The sequence below is a fragment of the Acanthaster planci genome, linkage group LG14 (assembly GCF_054643075.1).
Source record: "Acanthaster planci isolate LZ-2023a linkage group LG14, COTS_SCS, whole genome shotgun sequence".
NCBI lineage: Eukaryota > Metazoa > Echinodermata > Asteroidea > Valvatida > Acanthasteridae > Acanthaster > Acanthaster planci.
Genome location: NC_141790.1, coordinates 6,132,186 through 6,149,580, shown reverse-complemented (window position 1 = coordinate 6,149,580; position 17,395 = coordinate 6,132,186). Strand labels below are relative to the sequence as shown.

At 41.1% G+C, this 17,395-nt stretch overlaps 2 protein-coding genes across 4 annotated transcripts in view; one reads left to right on the top strand and one right to left on the bottom strand.

The window, feature by feature from the left end:
* Positions 1-4,777, top strand: part of LOC110975728 (uncharacterized) — a 58,008-nt gene extending 53,231 nt beyond the window's left edge. For both annotated transcript variants that reach the window (XM_022228458.2, XM_022228459.2), the window contains exon 8: positions 907-4,777. In XM_022228458.2, the coding sequence (XP_022084150.2) occupies positions 907-1,071 (165 nt within the window). In that variant the 3' untranslated portion in view covers positions 1,072-4,777. The remainder of the gene's footprint in view (positions 1-906) is intronic.
* A 1,545-nt stretch (positions 4,778-6,322) lies between these two features.
* Positions 6,323-17,395, bottom strand: part of LOC110975732 (UDP-sugar transporter protein SLC35A5-like) — a 71,267-nt gene continuing 60,194 nt past the window's right edge. For both annotated transcript variants that reach the window (XM_022228476.2, XM_022228478.2), the window contains one exon: positions 6,323-14,853. In XM_022228476.2, the coding sequence (XP_022084168.2) occupies positions 14,064-14,853 (790 nt within the window). In that variant the 3' untranslated portion in view covers positions 6,323-14,063. The remainder of the gene's footprint in view (positions 14,854-17,395) is intronic.

Below are 17,395 nucleotides of genomic sequence, written 5' to 3'. Positions count from 1 at the left end.
CATAGCATTATACGCCACTTTGCTGCTCCCAGTACAGTTTACTATTAAAGTTAAAATATATGTACTGTAGTTGGGGTTGAAATACTCTGGTTAGCAGAGGTATATAGCAGAGGTTAGCAGAGGTATATTGTACCAAAGTAGGCCCTACATTATGGTTTTTTTGGACTGCAGGCTGGGGGACTGGTCTGTGATATCAAAGTATGCTAACATACTGTGAGGGTAACATAGGCCTACATTTTTATCGCCTAGTTACCTGATTTTCAGGGTCAATTAAAATACAGTATTCAGGACAGAGGTATAATAAGTATTCATGATAAAGAATGCAGGAGATACATGTATGATTATACATTACATTTTCAAGATGTACACGTGTACTTTGCATTGGGGAGATGTTGATTTAAATTACAGGTTTTGCCCTTACCTGATGAACATGTGTATATATATAAACACTGTATACTCAGTGCTTGTCTGAGAGCTTGCGAAAAAATTTCACAAGCTTACTCGGGTGGGACTCAAACCCACGACTTCCTGCTTATTAGTGCAGACATCTTATTAACTACTTGACCACCAAGCTTGTCGGGGTCGGCTGGCCGATCCGAGTCAGGTGTAGCAGTGGGAATCGCAAACTATTTTCAAGATGCATTTTGCGTCAGGTAGATGTTAATTTAAATTACGGGTTTCGCCCTCGGACAAGCACTGAGCATACAATGTTTATAAATTTATACATTGTGTAAGGGCAAAACCCATAATTTAAAATTAGCAACACCTTTCAACAAACTGCTTGTTTAAGTAACTTGTTATGTACATGATTGTACGACATACTGCCTTCAGCTTGTAAGTACTGATATTTTCGATGTCATTTCTATTTTTGATTGGTAACATTAATTAATTTTCTTATGTGTTTAGATGAAGAATATTTTGAAAATAGAGCCACATCCTTTGAAGCAAACCATTGTTGACATGGCTTACAGCATGATAGATGGTGGATTCCTCAAGAAGAGTCCTAGATATAAAGGCCAGAGTGCTACTGCTGTGTCTACTGATGCTGATGATCACAAATCCAATCCGTAGGAACATAATCTTGGTTCTGCTGCTTACTAAACACATGATAAAAGTCTGGTAAGAAACCTACATGTTTGACTTCAATGAAATTTGGTGATACTACAAGCACTTTACATAATTTTATATACGCATGTACTTTCTTCTTAGAATTTCCTAATACAGGGACATGCGCTTATAGGGTTATTGTTGATAATGATATCAAGTAATATCAAATAATATGTAATCAATATCAAAAGTATGAACATGGTGGTGGCAGTGCTGCAGTGCACTAATAATAGAGGGCGCACTACAGTGATCAAGTTTTAGCAAATAAAATAAGACGCACGGCAAATTTACACAGTATAACAACTGTTTGGGATACGTACTCACTAGCAGACCCTCCCGCAAGAATGTTGGGGAGGAGTTTGATTTTTGAGTAACAAGGTTTCCATGTAAAAAAAGATAGAGCCAAATAAATGCAAGACATGTATATAAAGGCATCAAGTGATTGACGATAACTTTTCACTTGTTCAATTTGTCATTGAACGGATCATTTGGTATTATCTTGTCCAGTCACTTAGACTCAATCTGAACATATCTGTGAGTTACAGTTTTAAAATTTCTTTCTTCAGTGTCCAAAAAAATTGTTATCTTTTCGTTACAAATCTTCTTTGATGAGTTTGGAATTAACAAGAGAATTAAGATTACAGTTCATACAACCTTTTCATTTGTATAATTCAAAAGCCAAGTAACAGATGTACATATAATGCTCATTATATGAACTGTTTCTTTGCTTGAAAACAGGAAAATAGGCATCAAGACTGGACAAACTTTACTTTAACCCTTAAAGAGTCTGGTTATTTTAGTCCACCCCCCAAGAGCTTGGCTGTACTTTGCTCACTTTTTAAAATTCGGTGTGCATATAAAGACACTCCTTATCATTGCAATTGTCAAGTTTAGAGTCTATGAGACATATGGTTTTGGCGTTAAGGTCATTTGAAGTTCAGGGTTACATGCATGCAAGCCCTTAAGCATTTAGCACTACAGTAAAAAGTATACATTTCAGGCTGAGCTGTTTTGGCAAAATGTGCACTGCACAGGAACGGTATGTTTAATTTTTATTAAATCTGTATCAAAATGACCACAAAGAGTTACTTGAGGCTCAATCCTGAAAACAAAATGCATTGCCACAATGTCTGAAAAACTGTTGAGGGGGCATGTTCTCCCCCCCCCCGGCTCTTTAAGGGTTAAACAAAATTTTGTGTCAAAAGTGCAAAAATAAATGACCAAAACTTGCAACACCAGTTATAATGCAACATATTTACCCCAATTTAGATAGATTGGAATGCTACAAATTTGAATAATTCTGCATCTTAAATGATCTAAGTGTCACATGATTTTTTTGTAAAGGTAGGTAGCAAACAGTTCTAAGAATAACGAGAAGTTTATGTATTTTAGTTTATGTATTAATTCATAACCAATAAGGTGTCTAAACTTAGTTGCCAAGATTATAAAACATGTAAGTGCATTGAGTCTTTGTATGAAGATGCATTTATATGAATGTCTATTGCAGATGAAGTGCTTTGATCTTTTGTTTTTATTATTATATTTTTCTAATTATGGCATAACTGAGTGATGCAGGCAAGGTGGTGCCATCATTTGGTATGAAATATTTGCTGTTTATCTAAAGAAAGGGCATGTAAGAGTTTAACAATTCATGTAGTTTTTACATGTACATGACCTTTTCAACACTTGTTGAACAATGTGCTTAGTAGGCAAATTCTGTCATGAACTTTCTGCAAACTCTGTCCACCCAAGCAAATGGTAAGCAACAGTGGCATAGATGCCTGTGTTCCCCTCCCCTTTGAAATCTGTGACTAGTCTGAGTTTATACAGCCATGCAGCTGCAGCTTATTTTCTTGTGGTGCACCCCCAAGGTGACACTCAGGTTGCGCCACTGGTGGGCAGTGAGAGAAGTCTGTTTTAGAAAATCAGTACGTAAGTTACTTAGCTGACCCATCTTGGTTTTCCACCTATTCAACTGAAATTATGCTGTGGTCATCTTGAGGGCTTTCTATTACGTGTAGATAATATTGACTCGCATGAACGTTTAGGATGGCAACACACATGGATAGTGCACACAGGCATGTAAATGCTTTCTGTCCAAGACCTTTCTATCCTTTTAACCCAGGAATGCCTATACATACATACTTGGATTCATCAATATCTGTTGTGGACGTGGGTGTGACCACACATTTCCATGGGATTTGTGTGTCATCCCTCCGTAGACCACAGCTATGTAATAAGTTACATGTATAAGCACTCAAGTTAGCAGTAGCAAGAAAGTAAACCAACCACATAAACCCAACATGCTTTTTTATGCACCACTGTGGTTTCCTTGTGTGGGTATGTACAGTATAGGCATTCCTGTGTTAAAAGGGACAGTATCCTTCGAAAGGTCAGAACCTCCTTGTGGGGACAGAAATTTGCCGCATAGCATTTGGTCCCCATACCATCTGGTCACAGATGGTAATCTGTGTACATGTGTAGTCCTTATAGCCCAAGTGCATGTATGTTTGTCCATCGGTCTGGTTTTTCACTGCAATTTGAAACTTGTGACTTTTGATGCTTCAAACTTGATCTTTGTATCGTGTAATTTAAGCCCATTGATTTAGGGCCCCAAAGGTCAAGACCATGGTGCTTAATAAAATAGAAATGGTTTTCCACCATATTTCAAGAAAAACTTCGAAGTTGATATATGGGTTGGTCTTGGTTTCCTCCAGAAGCCCTTTTATTTTGACCTCATGGGCCGAAGGGTATAATTAAGTTTTTTCTCTTAGAAACAGCATTTGTGAGTCACAAATTACAGTCATGCGTTTAGGCATGGGCCTAGTGAGGCACTTGTGTTTAAAGACATTCTTGGTTTGGTTTTAGTTTGATTGGGTTAGGTTGGTTTGGTTGGGTTATTTGGTTCCTTTGTTTTGTTTGCAAGCACATTAATTGGGTTGGTCTTTTTAGTTTTTTGTGCATTTGTTGGTGTGTTGGGTTGTGGGTGTGTTTGTTTCATTTATCCCATGCCAGAAGCATCCGATGCATTGGTAGGGCATCTCCATCAACACAACAAACAAGATGGCTAAACAATAAACCATGTTTTTGCACAGTTTAGCATGGTACGTATGGGAATGCACTGAAATCTTCCAGTCTGGCATCTTGCCTTCAAACTTGTGACAACACATTTCACACGGTTCATTTTACTCCTGGACTTGTGAACTTAATAGGTTTTTGTGTTGAAATCAGATGGTGATTTATCCATGGTATGAGTGTGCATTAGTGCTTGTAGTGAGTTTCTGTCGTTACATACATGTACTTTCAGTGCGCAAAGTTAACTTTTTAAAATTAATCTGTATACTTTGAATTCAAGAATAATCAGAATTGTATCAGAATTTCATTGTAACTGGTTTTGTCTGGTCATTTGATAGTTTAAAATGTGAACATAAAGTTTGGCATTTGTTCGTCAACTAAATGAAATTTGCATTTCAACCAAGTGTCAAAGACTCAGAATGTCTAAGATAAATCTATGACATACCAAGAGGAAATACTGACAATTGTTTTCATTTAATTACATTCCATTTCCCAGAAGTCGGTCTTCTAGCATTTGCTTATTGTTTGTAACTTTTCCTGTTATTTCCATGGATGTTCTTGTTCAATACGCCATTCCTGCTGGTAATAATTAGAAGACCTGATATTTTGTAATACTCTAGCTGACATACTATCATACATAATATTTTTAAATCAAATCTCCCTCCAAATGGCATTTGGATATATATATATGAGAGTACCGGGTAAACATTGCTCACTGCATGATCAACTTTCATAGACTGAAACAAGGAATCATTAAAGTATACAAAATTTACAACATCAAAATATCCAAAACTCTTGAAAATTTTAGAGTACTTGTTTACACGACGTCATACAAGGTAGAAACCCTGCATGACGTCACATTCATACATGTGTTACATCAGTAACAAAAGACCTTAAAAAGGCACAGAAACTGAAATTCCAGTTGAAATGGAGCTTCCCACCAATTAAACACTACACTGCACGCAACATCGAACTTTATTACACCAGATTGAATTGAAACGTCACAAAAAGTATACATTTCCAATGGATTTGTTCAACAATTTTACTTCAGTTTTTAAACACCCTCAGCTATGCTACAGTATGTGCATCTTGCAAGTTCTCATGAACAGTCTCTTAGCTGTGTAATGAGCCAATGAATATGGGAGTCTAAAAATAGAGACTCATTAGTAGTATTGCACAAACAAATGAGGAAGGAACCAGATTTATCCACTACCTGCCGGGGACTCCGAAATCGGAGCCATATGGTTTATATGCGTGGCTGGGGTCTCCGAACTCGGACAAAGGAAACAAGGCCCTGTAACAAAAGACCGTACTCCGAACAAAAGACCAGGCTGCTGGGCATTACCGACATTTTTCACTCTCAAAAGTGGTGATAATCCAGCGTTGTTTTGAAACCGTATACCAGGGTTTCGGGCATTGAGAGCAAGCAGATTACCACCGGGGACAAAAGCGCTCCAACACCACACAACGATGAGCCACACAGCACCACTGCATGCTAATCTGGCCCCTATTGAAAAGAGGTCAGTAGTGCACTGAGCCAGGTTTGTGAACAAAAGACAGTTGTATAACACCGCACAATCTGGGCTCTGTTTACAAGGCTGCAGGCCTGGCTGAAATACTCGGGCGTCAATGAAGGTCACCTGTCAACTTAGAGTAGTGCCTAAAGATTACTTCGTGCGGCTATAAACGACCATTAAACGGAATGATGAATTTTTGAAGGATTTTGAAAACGGAAAAAATGATAGTCATGCCGGCCCAGAATCATCAACGTTGAAAAATGCCCCGGCACGAAGTGGTTAATAGGAGTCTAAATTTCTCTAAACTAGAGAAAGATCAGCCATCCAGCCAGCCTCTTCAGTTGTTGAAGATCAGCAACAAACCAACAGCTCTTGACCAATACGAATGGCTAACCTGTCAAATGTCCCTATGATATAACAAATGCCTTAATAAATAATAAATGCCATTATAAGATTTAAAGGGACTAGATGCTCCCTTTCCCCGAGATGGTCACCCCAAAAGTCTTTTATATAGGATTAACTTTTTTTTCTTATCAATATAAAGCAGTTTTTGCTGTCAAGTTTTTTTTTCAAAGTCGAGCCATAGGTCAGTGCTACCGAAATGAAACATGAGTTCCCAACAATTAAGTCACAACTTCCAAGTCGTGTTTAATTATACGCAGTCATAATTAGCAAGTTACCTTCATTAAATATCTGTGATGTTTTTCAAACCAGTTTTGAATAGAGTACTTCACTTTTTCCTTCTTATTTGCAGTCACCAGATTACCAAGCATAGATAACAGATGCAGACAAAGTTTAATACTGGTCAAAGAGAATGAAGTTTGCATATGCATGAAGTTTGCATATGAATGAAGTTTGCATATGCATGAAGTTTGCATATGAATGAAGTTTGCATATGCATATTTTACATGTGACAAATTAAATTGTTCAAGTTGAAAATTATTTTTCCAAACTCAAGTCATTTTCCACGTCAAGTCTCAAGTAAAAAAGGCAACCCAAATCCTAATCAGTAATTTCAGTCAACATCACTGATTTGTACAAAGGGCCTCAAGTGTGACTAACAATGAATAGCGCACAGCTAGGGTTCAGGAATAATTTACAGGCCTAGTAATCAAAGTAGGGTTTTGTCATTTTAAATTTTCCTGTGTGAAAAAGTACCAGGCAAGAAGAGGTCATAGTGTGCTTTAAAACAATGTAATCTTTTGAAAAATGTTAATTGGTTTACTGATCGATTCACTGCAAATCCCAGTTTCCCTTTTTAGGATGTGTGCAGGTGTTAATGGCTTAAACCTGATGTATTCTTTGCTGCAAGTTGGGTTTTGTTATTTTAATTTTCATTTCTCCTGTGTAAAAAAGTACCAGACATATACATATATGACATATACATATAAAAGTACCAGACATATAACATATATGACATATGCATATACATGTACATATAAAAGTACCAGACATATACATATATGACATATACATATAAAAGTACCAGACATATACATATATACATATATGTCTGGTACTTTTTTACACAGGAGAAATGAAAATTAAAGTAACAAAACCCAACTTTGAAGGTCATGTACAAAGTGAGGGGTAATCTGAATGGGTCATTTGTTGAGGATAAGACTCTTATAAGTGAAAAAAAAATGTACAGCAAAATAAAGTTTAAAAAATATATCCTTCCCCGACCAAAGAACTGGAAACAACACCTGTTTTAGGTCAATTTGAAGAGTAAAAGGCCTCTTTAAAGCTTTATCTTCAAGTAAGTTTAAAAGTACAGTCCGTCATTTTTATTTGTGCATTGTGTTCCTTAGCGACGACAAAATTACTCAAAATCTAAACAAGGATGCTCAAGGACAAATCAGCTTAGTGATTACTGAATATTCTGAGAAAAACATTCCAGGATTTCAATTTCAGAATTTCAGATCAAGTTGCCCAGTCTGTTTTGAATAAAGGGACGTTCTCACATTCAACCGAATGCAGCTAAGTGATGTCACGCTACTAACAACCCAAGCATGTGCTTCTATGGCAATTTTTCCAAAATGCATCTTTCGATGCATCGTTGGATATGACCTTGTGGTATTGTTTTCTTCAAAATGACAACTTGCCTGAAAGAATAATTTTACAAGGAGCTTAGTCCCATAACCATCCTTGAACTAAGTACATGTAAGCTTTTATTAGTTACTTCTTGGATAACTGGAAATGATTAACTGTCCCTCTAATATCCGGAAAATCAGAATCAGGATCAGCAGGTGTCCAAATGCTTCAGCGACTTTTCCTGAGGCTATCAGAAGGAATCTATTTTGGGACAAGAAACTTTTTGTTGCTTTATTGCTCAGCACGATCATGCAAGCTTATGATTTGTAGGTGTCAACAGTGACATGAGTTTAAGAGCTCTACAACATGCAATTTATATGAAAATGTTCAGTGAAAACTAATATTTATTATTTATTTATCCTGGGGTAACCTCTTGGTGAAACACTGATTTCCAGGGGTGCCAAGCTATTTTCTAAAACCAAACAATATCTCTTTTTTGCTCATAATATTGCAAAGTTTACTTTCAACATTTGAAGAGCTCATGCTTTTCCTTACAAGTGAGGTACTGGAGGCTGATTCTAGGTGTTTATAAGCCATTTGCAAGTTAAATTTGAATAAAGTCCGTACACTGAGTTATGTAATTGTGCATAAACATAATTTGAACTCCCCAGACTAAAGACACTGTTGCTATACCTTGGAATGGTTCCTTTGTGCCCTTCTTATCCATTCAGAACAGTGTATTGTTTCAAGACATCTCATATGTAACTAAGCAAAAGCTTACCCTGAATCACAAGATATAAGCAACAGTGTTAATCAGTAGTATGAAGAATTCCAATTGTGTTCAAGTGAATTTAAAGAACTTGGTGTACCAGATTTTATTCAAATTTAACTCACAGAAGGCTTATTCAAGTAGGCACTGTTTTTATGGGGAGGGTACTGTTCTAGATGTGAACCCAAATTTGATTGGGACCTATTGAAATTATTTGTGAGATCATTTGCTTATTGGAATTTGAACTGTCATATACTGAAGCAACAAATCACAATAGAAAATCCACCTCACATAAGTGTGGGTCGGGTCTCCTAGTGATACTTACCCCTGTCCAGGCTACACATGCAAATTTCCCGTGTGTCTAGTACAATTCGCTGAAAAGACTTGATTATGTATGCTGCCCCTTGACCCTCCACAATGCACTGCGGTTTCGCTGCCATGTACGTCCTTTTCAAGGCGGAGAAATTCCTGAAGCCAAAGTGGGGAAGGACGGGCGGGAGTGGCTGGACAGGGGTAAGTATCACTAGGAGACCCGACCCACACTAATGTGGGGGAGGAGTCTCCTGCGTTCACATACCCCTGTCCAGCCTACATGGTACCGTACCCTGGAGGAGGGTCAGCAACGGGAGAGTAGTTACTAGAGAACATAGGCAGGCGTTGCCCAAGCGAACACTCACCAGAGAAAGAGGTATCTACGATGAAGAATTCATTGTTCGGTGAAGGACGATGCTGGATGCTGTCCCAACCAACGAGCGCGAAGTTGCTGCGCCGTGAGCCGTCTCGCTCCGCAGGACATCCTTCAGATAACACTCGGTGAAGGTGGAGGGGGATCTCCAGCAAGCCGTCTGGCATATATCCACCAGGGAGATGCCTCTGAAGTATGACCAGGACAAGGAAGCGGCCCGAACATCATGGGCTCTGACGTGAGAATGGGTCGTCCCGTCATGCCAAGTCGACCATTCCTGGTTCGCGAAGATGATTGCCAAGACTGTCCATCGGGCAATAGTGTCCTTTGCCACTAGATGAAAGGGCTTTGTGGTTGTGATGAAAAGTCTGAAACCAGGCTCCCAGCAATGCTTGGTCCTGGCGAGATACCACTTGAGAGTACGAACCAGACACCATTTCTTGTCAGAGTTATCTCCCCAAAGCGAGGCTATGTCGGGGACAAATATGCCAGGAGGCCTGAAGGCAGGCGTCTGGTTCTTTTGTCAGGAACTCGATGGCTGGGATAAGGTGAACCCCGTGCAGTTCCCAGCAGATGTGACCTTCAGCAGTTGACAAAGCATGTAGTTCGCTGCTGCATCTGGAGGTAATGACCACAAGGAAGAATGCCAGTTTGATGCTGAGGTGGAGATCAGATGCATCAGAAAGTGGCCCAAAAGGGGGGGGACCGGCGAGAATGCGCAAGATGCTCCCAAGGTCCCAAGACAGAATGAGGCATTTGATGTGAGGATGCTCAGCAAACATTCCCTGGAGGAGATGGTAGATGGCAGCGTTATCAGAAACCATTGGTCCATCACTGAACCCCGAATAAAGAGCTGCCAAGGCCGGCCAGAAATGGCAAATGGTGGCAATCTGGAGGGCCAAGGGGAACAGATTCATGTACATGAAAAAGTCTGTGACAGAACTCACAGGAGCTTCTGTTAGAGAAGCATCGTGGTTGTCCCACAATCTGGTAAAATGTTCTAGTCGGCTATTGCAAACTTTGCGAGTGGACGCAACATCCGCACAAAGGCCTGATGCTCTGAAGGATCGTTGGATGACGTCAAGTACATGAAATGAAGATCCCCCGGTGCTGGATAGAGGACCCCTGGCTTGAGTTGATGAAGAATGTCTTCCCTGGGCAGAAGGACCAGTGGCCATTCTACCAAGAGTCTAGTTAGTCTTGGAAACCATGGTTGGCAAGGCCAGAACGGGGCAATGAGGAGGACCTGATATGGCACCAACTCTGTCTTGGACAAGATGGGTGGGATATTGAAGGAAGGCATACGCCAGAAGGCCCGACCAGTCGAACTGTAGGCCGCCAGTCGCCCATTGTCGTGGGTGAGGGAACCTGGAGCAGAACTTAGGAAGATAGGTTTTGTTGGTGGGGACACTCGATCTTCGTAAAAATATGGTAGACCACGTTCGGGTGAAGAATTCACCCTGTTGGTCGGATGGCACTCGGATCTTGCTCTGAACAGATAGCCCTAACCAGTACCCAGAAGCCACAGTGATGATTGGGGCTCTAGAACTACGGTGGTGATGAAATTCTGTAGCCCGAAAGGTGGTTGGTGAGTTGTTGACTCGCCCATGACAGAAGCGGTGGAGCGTGGCGATCCTGCTGTGGAGCCTGTTGCCCACTTGGAGTTGGCTGGCCCGACTTCCAAGCGGGTGTCGCCTGGCAAGCAGGAGCCGGTGAAGGGCCCTGGGCAGCTGGCAGGCCATCGCCCCACGGGCCCCGCTGAGCCATTGGTCAGTAGGATCGTCCGGGGTTGCAGTTGATAGTGATGCCCAGGACCTGCGGCATAGAGAAAAGAACTGCTCATTACTCTCAGACAATCATGATCAAGGGCATTGTTACGGTATATCCGCTCAACCCGATCTATAGGTGTAGAGTGGGCATCCATGACCATGGGTACTAGACCAGCACGCTTGGCCCGGTGGGTGGTACTTGTCAGTGATCAATGGCATTGTTACAGTACCGCTCTCTCAGCCCAATCAATCCTGGTAGTGGTCATCAGAGATCTAGGCATGTTGTGGTACCTCCACTAAACCTGATCTATTGAGGTTGTAAGCGATCTAGGCATGTTGGGGTACCTCCCCTTCAGCCTGATCTTTTTGATAGAGGTCCGGGGCGTGTTGTGGTACCTCCACTCAACCCCAACCTATTCAGGGTCTCTCCTCGTCGAGGCCGCTAAGTGGATTAAGCAAAACCGCACCACAAAAGGAGCGAGGCCGCCCACCAAGCCCCACTCCACGGCCAGACCCGTACTGCGTTGGGCCGTTATCATTCGAACGCACGCACCACATAATGAACGAAGGGCCCTCAAACCCTGTTCAACAGCCATACCCACATCACGGTAGGTCACATCCCAACCTATATATGTATGATGCACAGAAAAAACAGGCAGAAATGAACCACAAGAGAAACACAGCATGCAAAGAACGAAATATGAGAATAAACACTCTTACCAAGAGATAAGAAATCACTCTTTATTTCGAAACAGGAATCAAGTCAATTCAAAATGCGAAAGATACAGAACTGGAGAATCCAAAAATGTCATAAAAGACATGTCCGTAAACAATAGGCGCTGAGAAAACAAGGACGAACATGGCGGCGGGACTGCAGTGTGGAGGGTCAAGGGGCAGCATGCATAATCAGGCACATGGTAAATTTGCATATGTAGGCTGGACAGGGGTATGTGAACACAGGAGACTTTAGATTTTGGCTCAAAGTTGCATTACCATAAAGGCACCACACTGCCTTTAAAAATATCAAAATGAAGTTAAATGGGACAAAAAGGACTTCAATAAATTCACATCAATGGACCCTTTACAGAAAATTTTTTCACACTAACACATAGGCCCACATTACATAAACATGCACTATGAAGAACTTTATCAGACACAACTTCCACCCACTGTTTTGTCAAACATAAACATAATCATTTCTAGAAGGGTCTTAAGACTGTCCTTGACCACTTGTACATAATAATGCTGTCATTTTCTTTTGGTCACAGGACAGAGGGAGGACTGGGATTGATTAAGTGATTAAGACCATTACCAAATACATTTATTGGTTGCTGGGCAAAGAGTCATAAACTTTTCATTCATTAAGGAGTGTATTCATATGTACATGAACCTCGAAAGTCTCCCTATTCAACAAAGTGCAACTTGACAGCGTATTTACATTTGATAACACCCGCTGAGAAGTGAGAATGCCCGCTGCTAATCAATTGCTGGTGCCAGGATACGAGACACTTTAATTGATTCAAATTGGTCAAGAGTCTGTGTGCACGCAGTTCGCCAAGTCCATATGAGGAGATTCTTTTGGACAACTCTAAAATAAATGGACGGGAGTGTTCGGGAAAATGAAAGTAACATTCTACAGCCAAATCTTTGAAAATCTGTCATATATTGAATTCTTTGACTCTCTGACTAAAAAAATGGTATTTATGAATAGGAATAAATATGTGCTTTGGCATTAGTTTAAGACCGGCTCAGGAGACTGAAATGTTGCGACTTGGGCATTAGTTGTTGCCGGTCTCCTTAGCTGGTCTTAAATGCACATTTAAGACCAGCCAAGCACATGTTTATTCCGTTATTAAAATGTATCCACTCCCTTTCCACAGAGTTGTTTGGTGGTACACATGTTGGGACTAGTGGGTTAAGAAACAATAGAAGTAAATAACAAAATGTTCTACTTACACAACTTTTTGCACAAACATTAATATGTTGAAAGAATTTATACATGTACAAGGAAGCCAGAAACTAAAATCAAAATACATCAGTTGCATTAAAATTTTAACATTGCTGAAAGTAATATCCACACTGGTTCTCACCCAAATCATCTCACTTGCAATGTGCCCTTAAGTGTTTTGTGACAACTTTTATACCAATGTATATAACATAATAGGCTGATAGATCATGGCTCATAATTCCACTTCTAACATGTATCAGTAAATGTTTCGTTATCAATTTCACCCCTTATATAGAAGTATGAGTGATCCATAATTGTTTTATTTTTTTAACTATCAAACACAACAATGTTAAAACTTAGTGTACATATTATTTCAGTGAACCCCACCTGACACAAAACACCTTTCCAATTAAGCTCAACGTGCTAAAACAGCAGAGTACAAATACATGTTGCTACAAAAGAACATGTTACAAGAGTACAACAAAATTAACACCCGTACACCTCTCACTGAAAACAAAATCTCAATTTTTATCAAAAAATAAGAGGTCACATTTCTTAATTCACAAACAAAACCAAAAAAGAGAGAGGGGGAGTTTCTTTTTTCACTGTTTTGAGAAAACCAAATGGCAAGAGGCAATTTTGGGTACTAGATTGTCTCCCTCAGTTCCAAGCAAAAAAAATCCACAAAACAACTAAACATACATCTCAGTATATGTATTATAGGCAAAACTAACTTCAAATCAGTTCCTTGAGTATGAGCCTAAATTGTGCATTTGTTCCTATTATATTGGAGGAAGAGTGGAGTATCAAAAGCATCCAGTCTTAAGAGATGTGGAAGGATGCAGGGGGGAAAGGAATGGGTCATTTTATCAGCTTTGTGGTGGTGCAGACTTTGAGATTACTTTCAAACTATACAGTAAAAGGATAATCGATTTCAAACTTGCGAACTGTCATAATGCACTGAAAACACAGTGGAAGCAATACAATGACTTGAAATGAACTGTTTGGTGATAGGGTTACGGCAAGTACATGTAACATCCCCTTGTGTAACTTGGTGTCAAGCCCCCTCCCCATACCAGCAATATCAGCCTACCCCCTTCTCATGCCAGAACAGTTTAAGTATTTAGAACATTCTTACAGATATCTTGAATGTTAAGGATTAGCATACATTAACAGGTTCAGATGTACTCTGGGTTCTGTTACGATGATTTGGTGATTCTGACTGCCCCTTACTTATATTGAATACATAAATAGACAGGAGAACTGTTGGTGCCTGAAGGAAAAAATCAATTGGAGGTTGGAATCCCATAAACAAAATAGAGACTGTTATTACCAATACGGTCACTAATTGAGCAGACAAAACATGGAACATATTATCTCTGAACTTTAAAATCAAGGAAATAGTGAGACCCATGAGTGCACTGTCTAATATCAAAAGGTATGAAAATATGTTGAAACCATGAAATAACCCACATTTGACTGTATGTTCCCAAAACTTATTAAAACATAATATAGACATGAAATTAACAAGGACACCAAAGAAATAGAGTTTAGAGTTTTGAACATATATACTATCCTCAAATCCTTTGCCTTCCTTGAATATTTTTTCATTATATATATTTGCCAGTGATGAAATAAAGCACTGAAGAATCACCCACACATAGCCTTGATATTTTCCAATTACTGAGATGCTCTCCAGGTGCTGTAAAAGACGCCATTTATTCAGTTTGGTGGTGCAGGTTTCCAAATTATTGCATTTATCAATCTGGGATACATGAGCTATACATCTTCCTTGGTGCAATGAAGGCAGTTTTGTTTGACTTGACTTGTTCAACTTAGTCATTCCATGAGGTTTGTAATTTGCTGCTTCATGTGAATGTTGGGAGAGTGACACAATGGTTAAAAACAGTATAATGAGAGACGCCCACTGTACTCGGCTCAGCTTTCTCCTGCAACAGGACATACAACAGAAGCAACACTTTATATAGTTCAATTTTGTGAATAAAAGTAGTTTGGCTATTCCACTGCTTTAGAAATTCCTCCCCACAGAAATGTGGGTGAGGTCTGCTCTTGAATACCTACCCCAAACAGTCGCTAAATATGCAACTTCCTTTGCGTCTGATTTAATTCCCTAAAACTTCTGATCAACCGTAGTGCGCCCTCTAGTCCCATGACACATAGCAGAATAGTTGCCATGTTTGTCCTTTTCCGGTATTAAAACCGTCCGAGCCAAAAGTGGGGAAGGATGGGAGGGAGCCGACTGTCTGGGGTAGGTATTCAATAGCAGACCTCACCCACATTTCAGTGGGGGAGAAGTCTTCTGCTTTCAACCTACCCAAAACAGTCGCTAAATATGCAGAGTAGCACTGAGCCCTTGGAGGGGGGTGCGGCGAGGACACACTACATAATGAGAGTGCCAGAAGAGTATGAAATTGTCTAAACTTTATTGCAGACTCACAAAATAATGGAGTTGTTATGTCATTCCAGTGGTGGGCCGCTTTGATGAGGAGCCCCTCTGCATCGATGTGGCCGATGTTACGACCGCTCTGCCATGTGCGGGGTCCTTTTGTAGAACATCGGTGAGGTAGCATGTGGTGAAAGTAGATGGGGTCTTCCAGCATGCTGCCTTGCATATTTCCTCAATTGGTACGCCCCTGAAGTAGGCCCATGATGTGGAAACTGCTCAGATATGATGGGCCCTGATGAGGCGTAGTGTTTTATTGTCCAAAGAGTACGGCCAATCTGGGTTGGCAAACTTGATGGCTGAAACTGCCCATCTGCCTATAGTGTCTCTGGTCACAGCTCGGTGAGGTTTTATTGTGGTAAAGAAAAGCTGCGAAGTTGTATCTCTGAGTGTTTTGGTTTTGGCTAGGTACCATTTAAGAGTCCGCACTGGGCACCATGGTTTGTCATAGGGAGTCCCAGTGTGTTTGGTAATGTCTGGTACAAAAAATGTCAGGAGGGTGGACGGAAACTGACAGGTTCTTGGTGAGAAACCCAAGCGTTGGGATGTGACAAACACCACAGGGCTCCCATTGGATGTGGCCATCTGAGATGGACAATGCCTTCAGTTCACTGCCGCCCCGTGAAGTAGTAACTGCAAGCAGGAATGCCAGTTTCACCGATAAGTTAATCAATGATGCGTCGCTGAGAGGCTCAAAGGGAGGACCAGCAAGCAGTTGGAGGACAGCTGACAAGTCCCATGAAGGAATTAGTCTTTTAGTTGGAGGATGCTCAAGAAACATCCCCCAGAGTAGATGTTTAAGAGCAGTATTGTCAGACACAGAGTATAGAGGTCACAGAAACTTTGGTCGGAGAAAAACCTTGCTCTGAACACCACAAAGTAAAATGTCATAATCTGGAGTCATAGATGCTGCGTGTAGACTGGCGCTGACTCTTCAAGGTCATTTCGGCAGGTTCATCAGAAAGTCCTGCTGATCTGAAGGACTGTTTGGCAATAGCCAACAGGTCAGGTGTAGTGACGTCTGATGAGGGTGAAACACGCCTGACTAGATCTGGTCTGTCGGGAAGGATCACCGGTACCCGGACGAGAAGTCTGGTCAGGTGCGGGAACCATGGCTGGCGTAGCCAGAAGGGGAGCAATGAGAAGGACACGGCAGTATTCCCTTTCGATCTTGGAAAGAACTGCCGGTATTAGGGATATTAGAGGGAAAGCCTAGGCCAACATTCCTTCCCAACTGATTTGAAGAGCATTGGTTGCTCAGGCTTGCGGGTGGTAAAAATCTGGTGCAGAACACTGGCAGTTGGGCATTCTCTGCCAAGGCGAAAAGATCGATGTTCGGTTTTTCTACTTCGGCAAAGATCTGTTCAACTACACTGGTGTGCAAAGTCCACTCCATGGGACGTAGCTTTCCCCGAGAGAGAGCATCTGCTATGGGGTTTTCGACACCAGGAATGTGAGTCGCCTGGAGGTCGATGCCATAATCCTGGGCCCAAAGGAATATCTGTCTCGACAGGAGGCATAGGTGGGGAGAATGTGTGGCGATTAATGTATGACACCACTGTGGAGTTGTCCGAGCGGATGAGGACTCGTTTGCCTAAGGTACGGTGACCATTTAGATCCGGTAAGGGAAGGGCCTTCCAGTAAGCTAGTCGGAGCAAAAACCCCTTTCATACCGGACCCACTACCGGACTTGAAGACTGGTCTGGTGGTTGATCAAACACTCATCCATCCTGGAGTCTATTGTATGTAGTTTGACTGGCACAATCTAACCCAGAGGAAACCCCTGCTATGTTTTTCGCACTCAACACTAAACAACAGAAACCTTCCCAGGCATTCCGAAAAAGCCACAGCCCACGTGGTTTATCACACAATGAAACCGTACACTGCCCGGGAGTTGGCCAGGAGCGTAACAATGGAACCTCCCTCACCGGCACATCAAAGCCCCTACCATGCGGTTTTGCAAACAATGTCCCCTTAAACCACCACAGTTGCCAATACTTTGCTAGCCCTATATACACGTTCCCCTT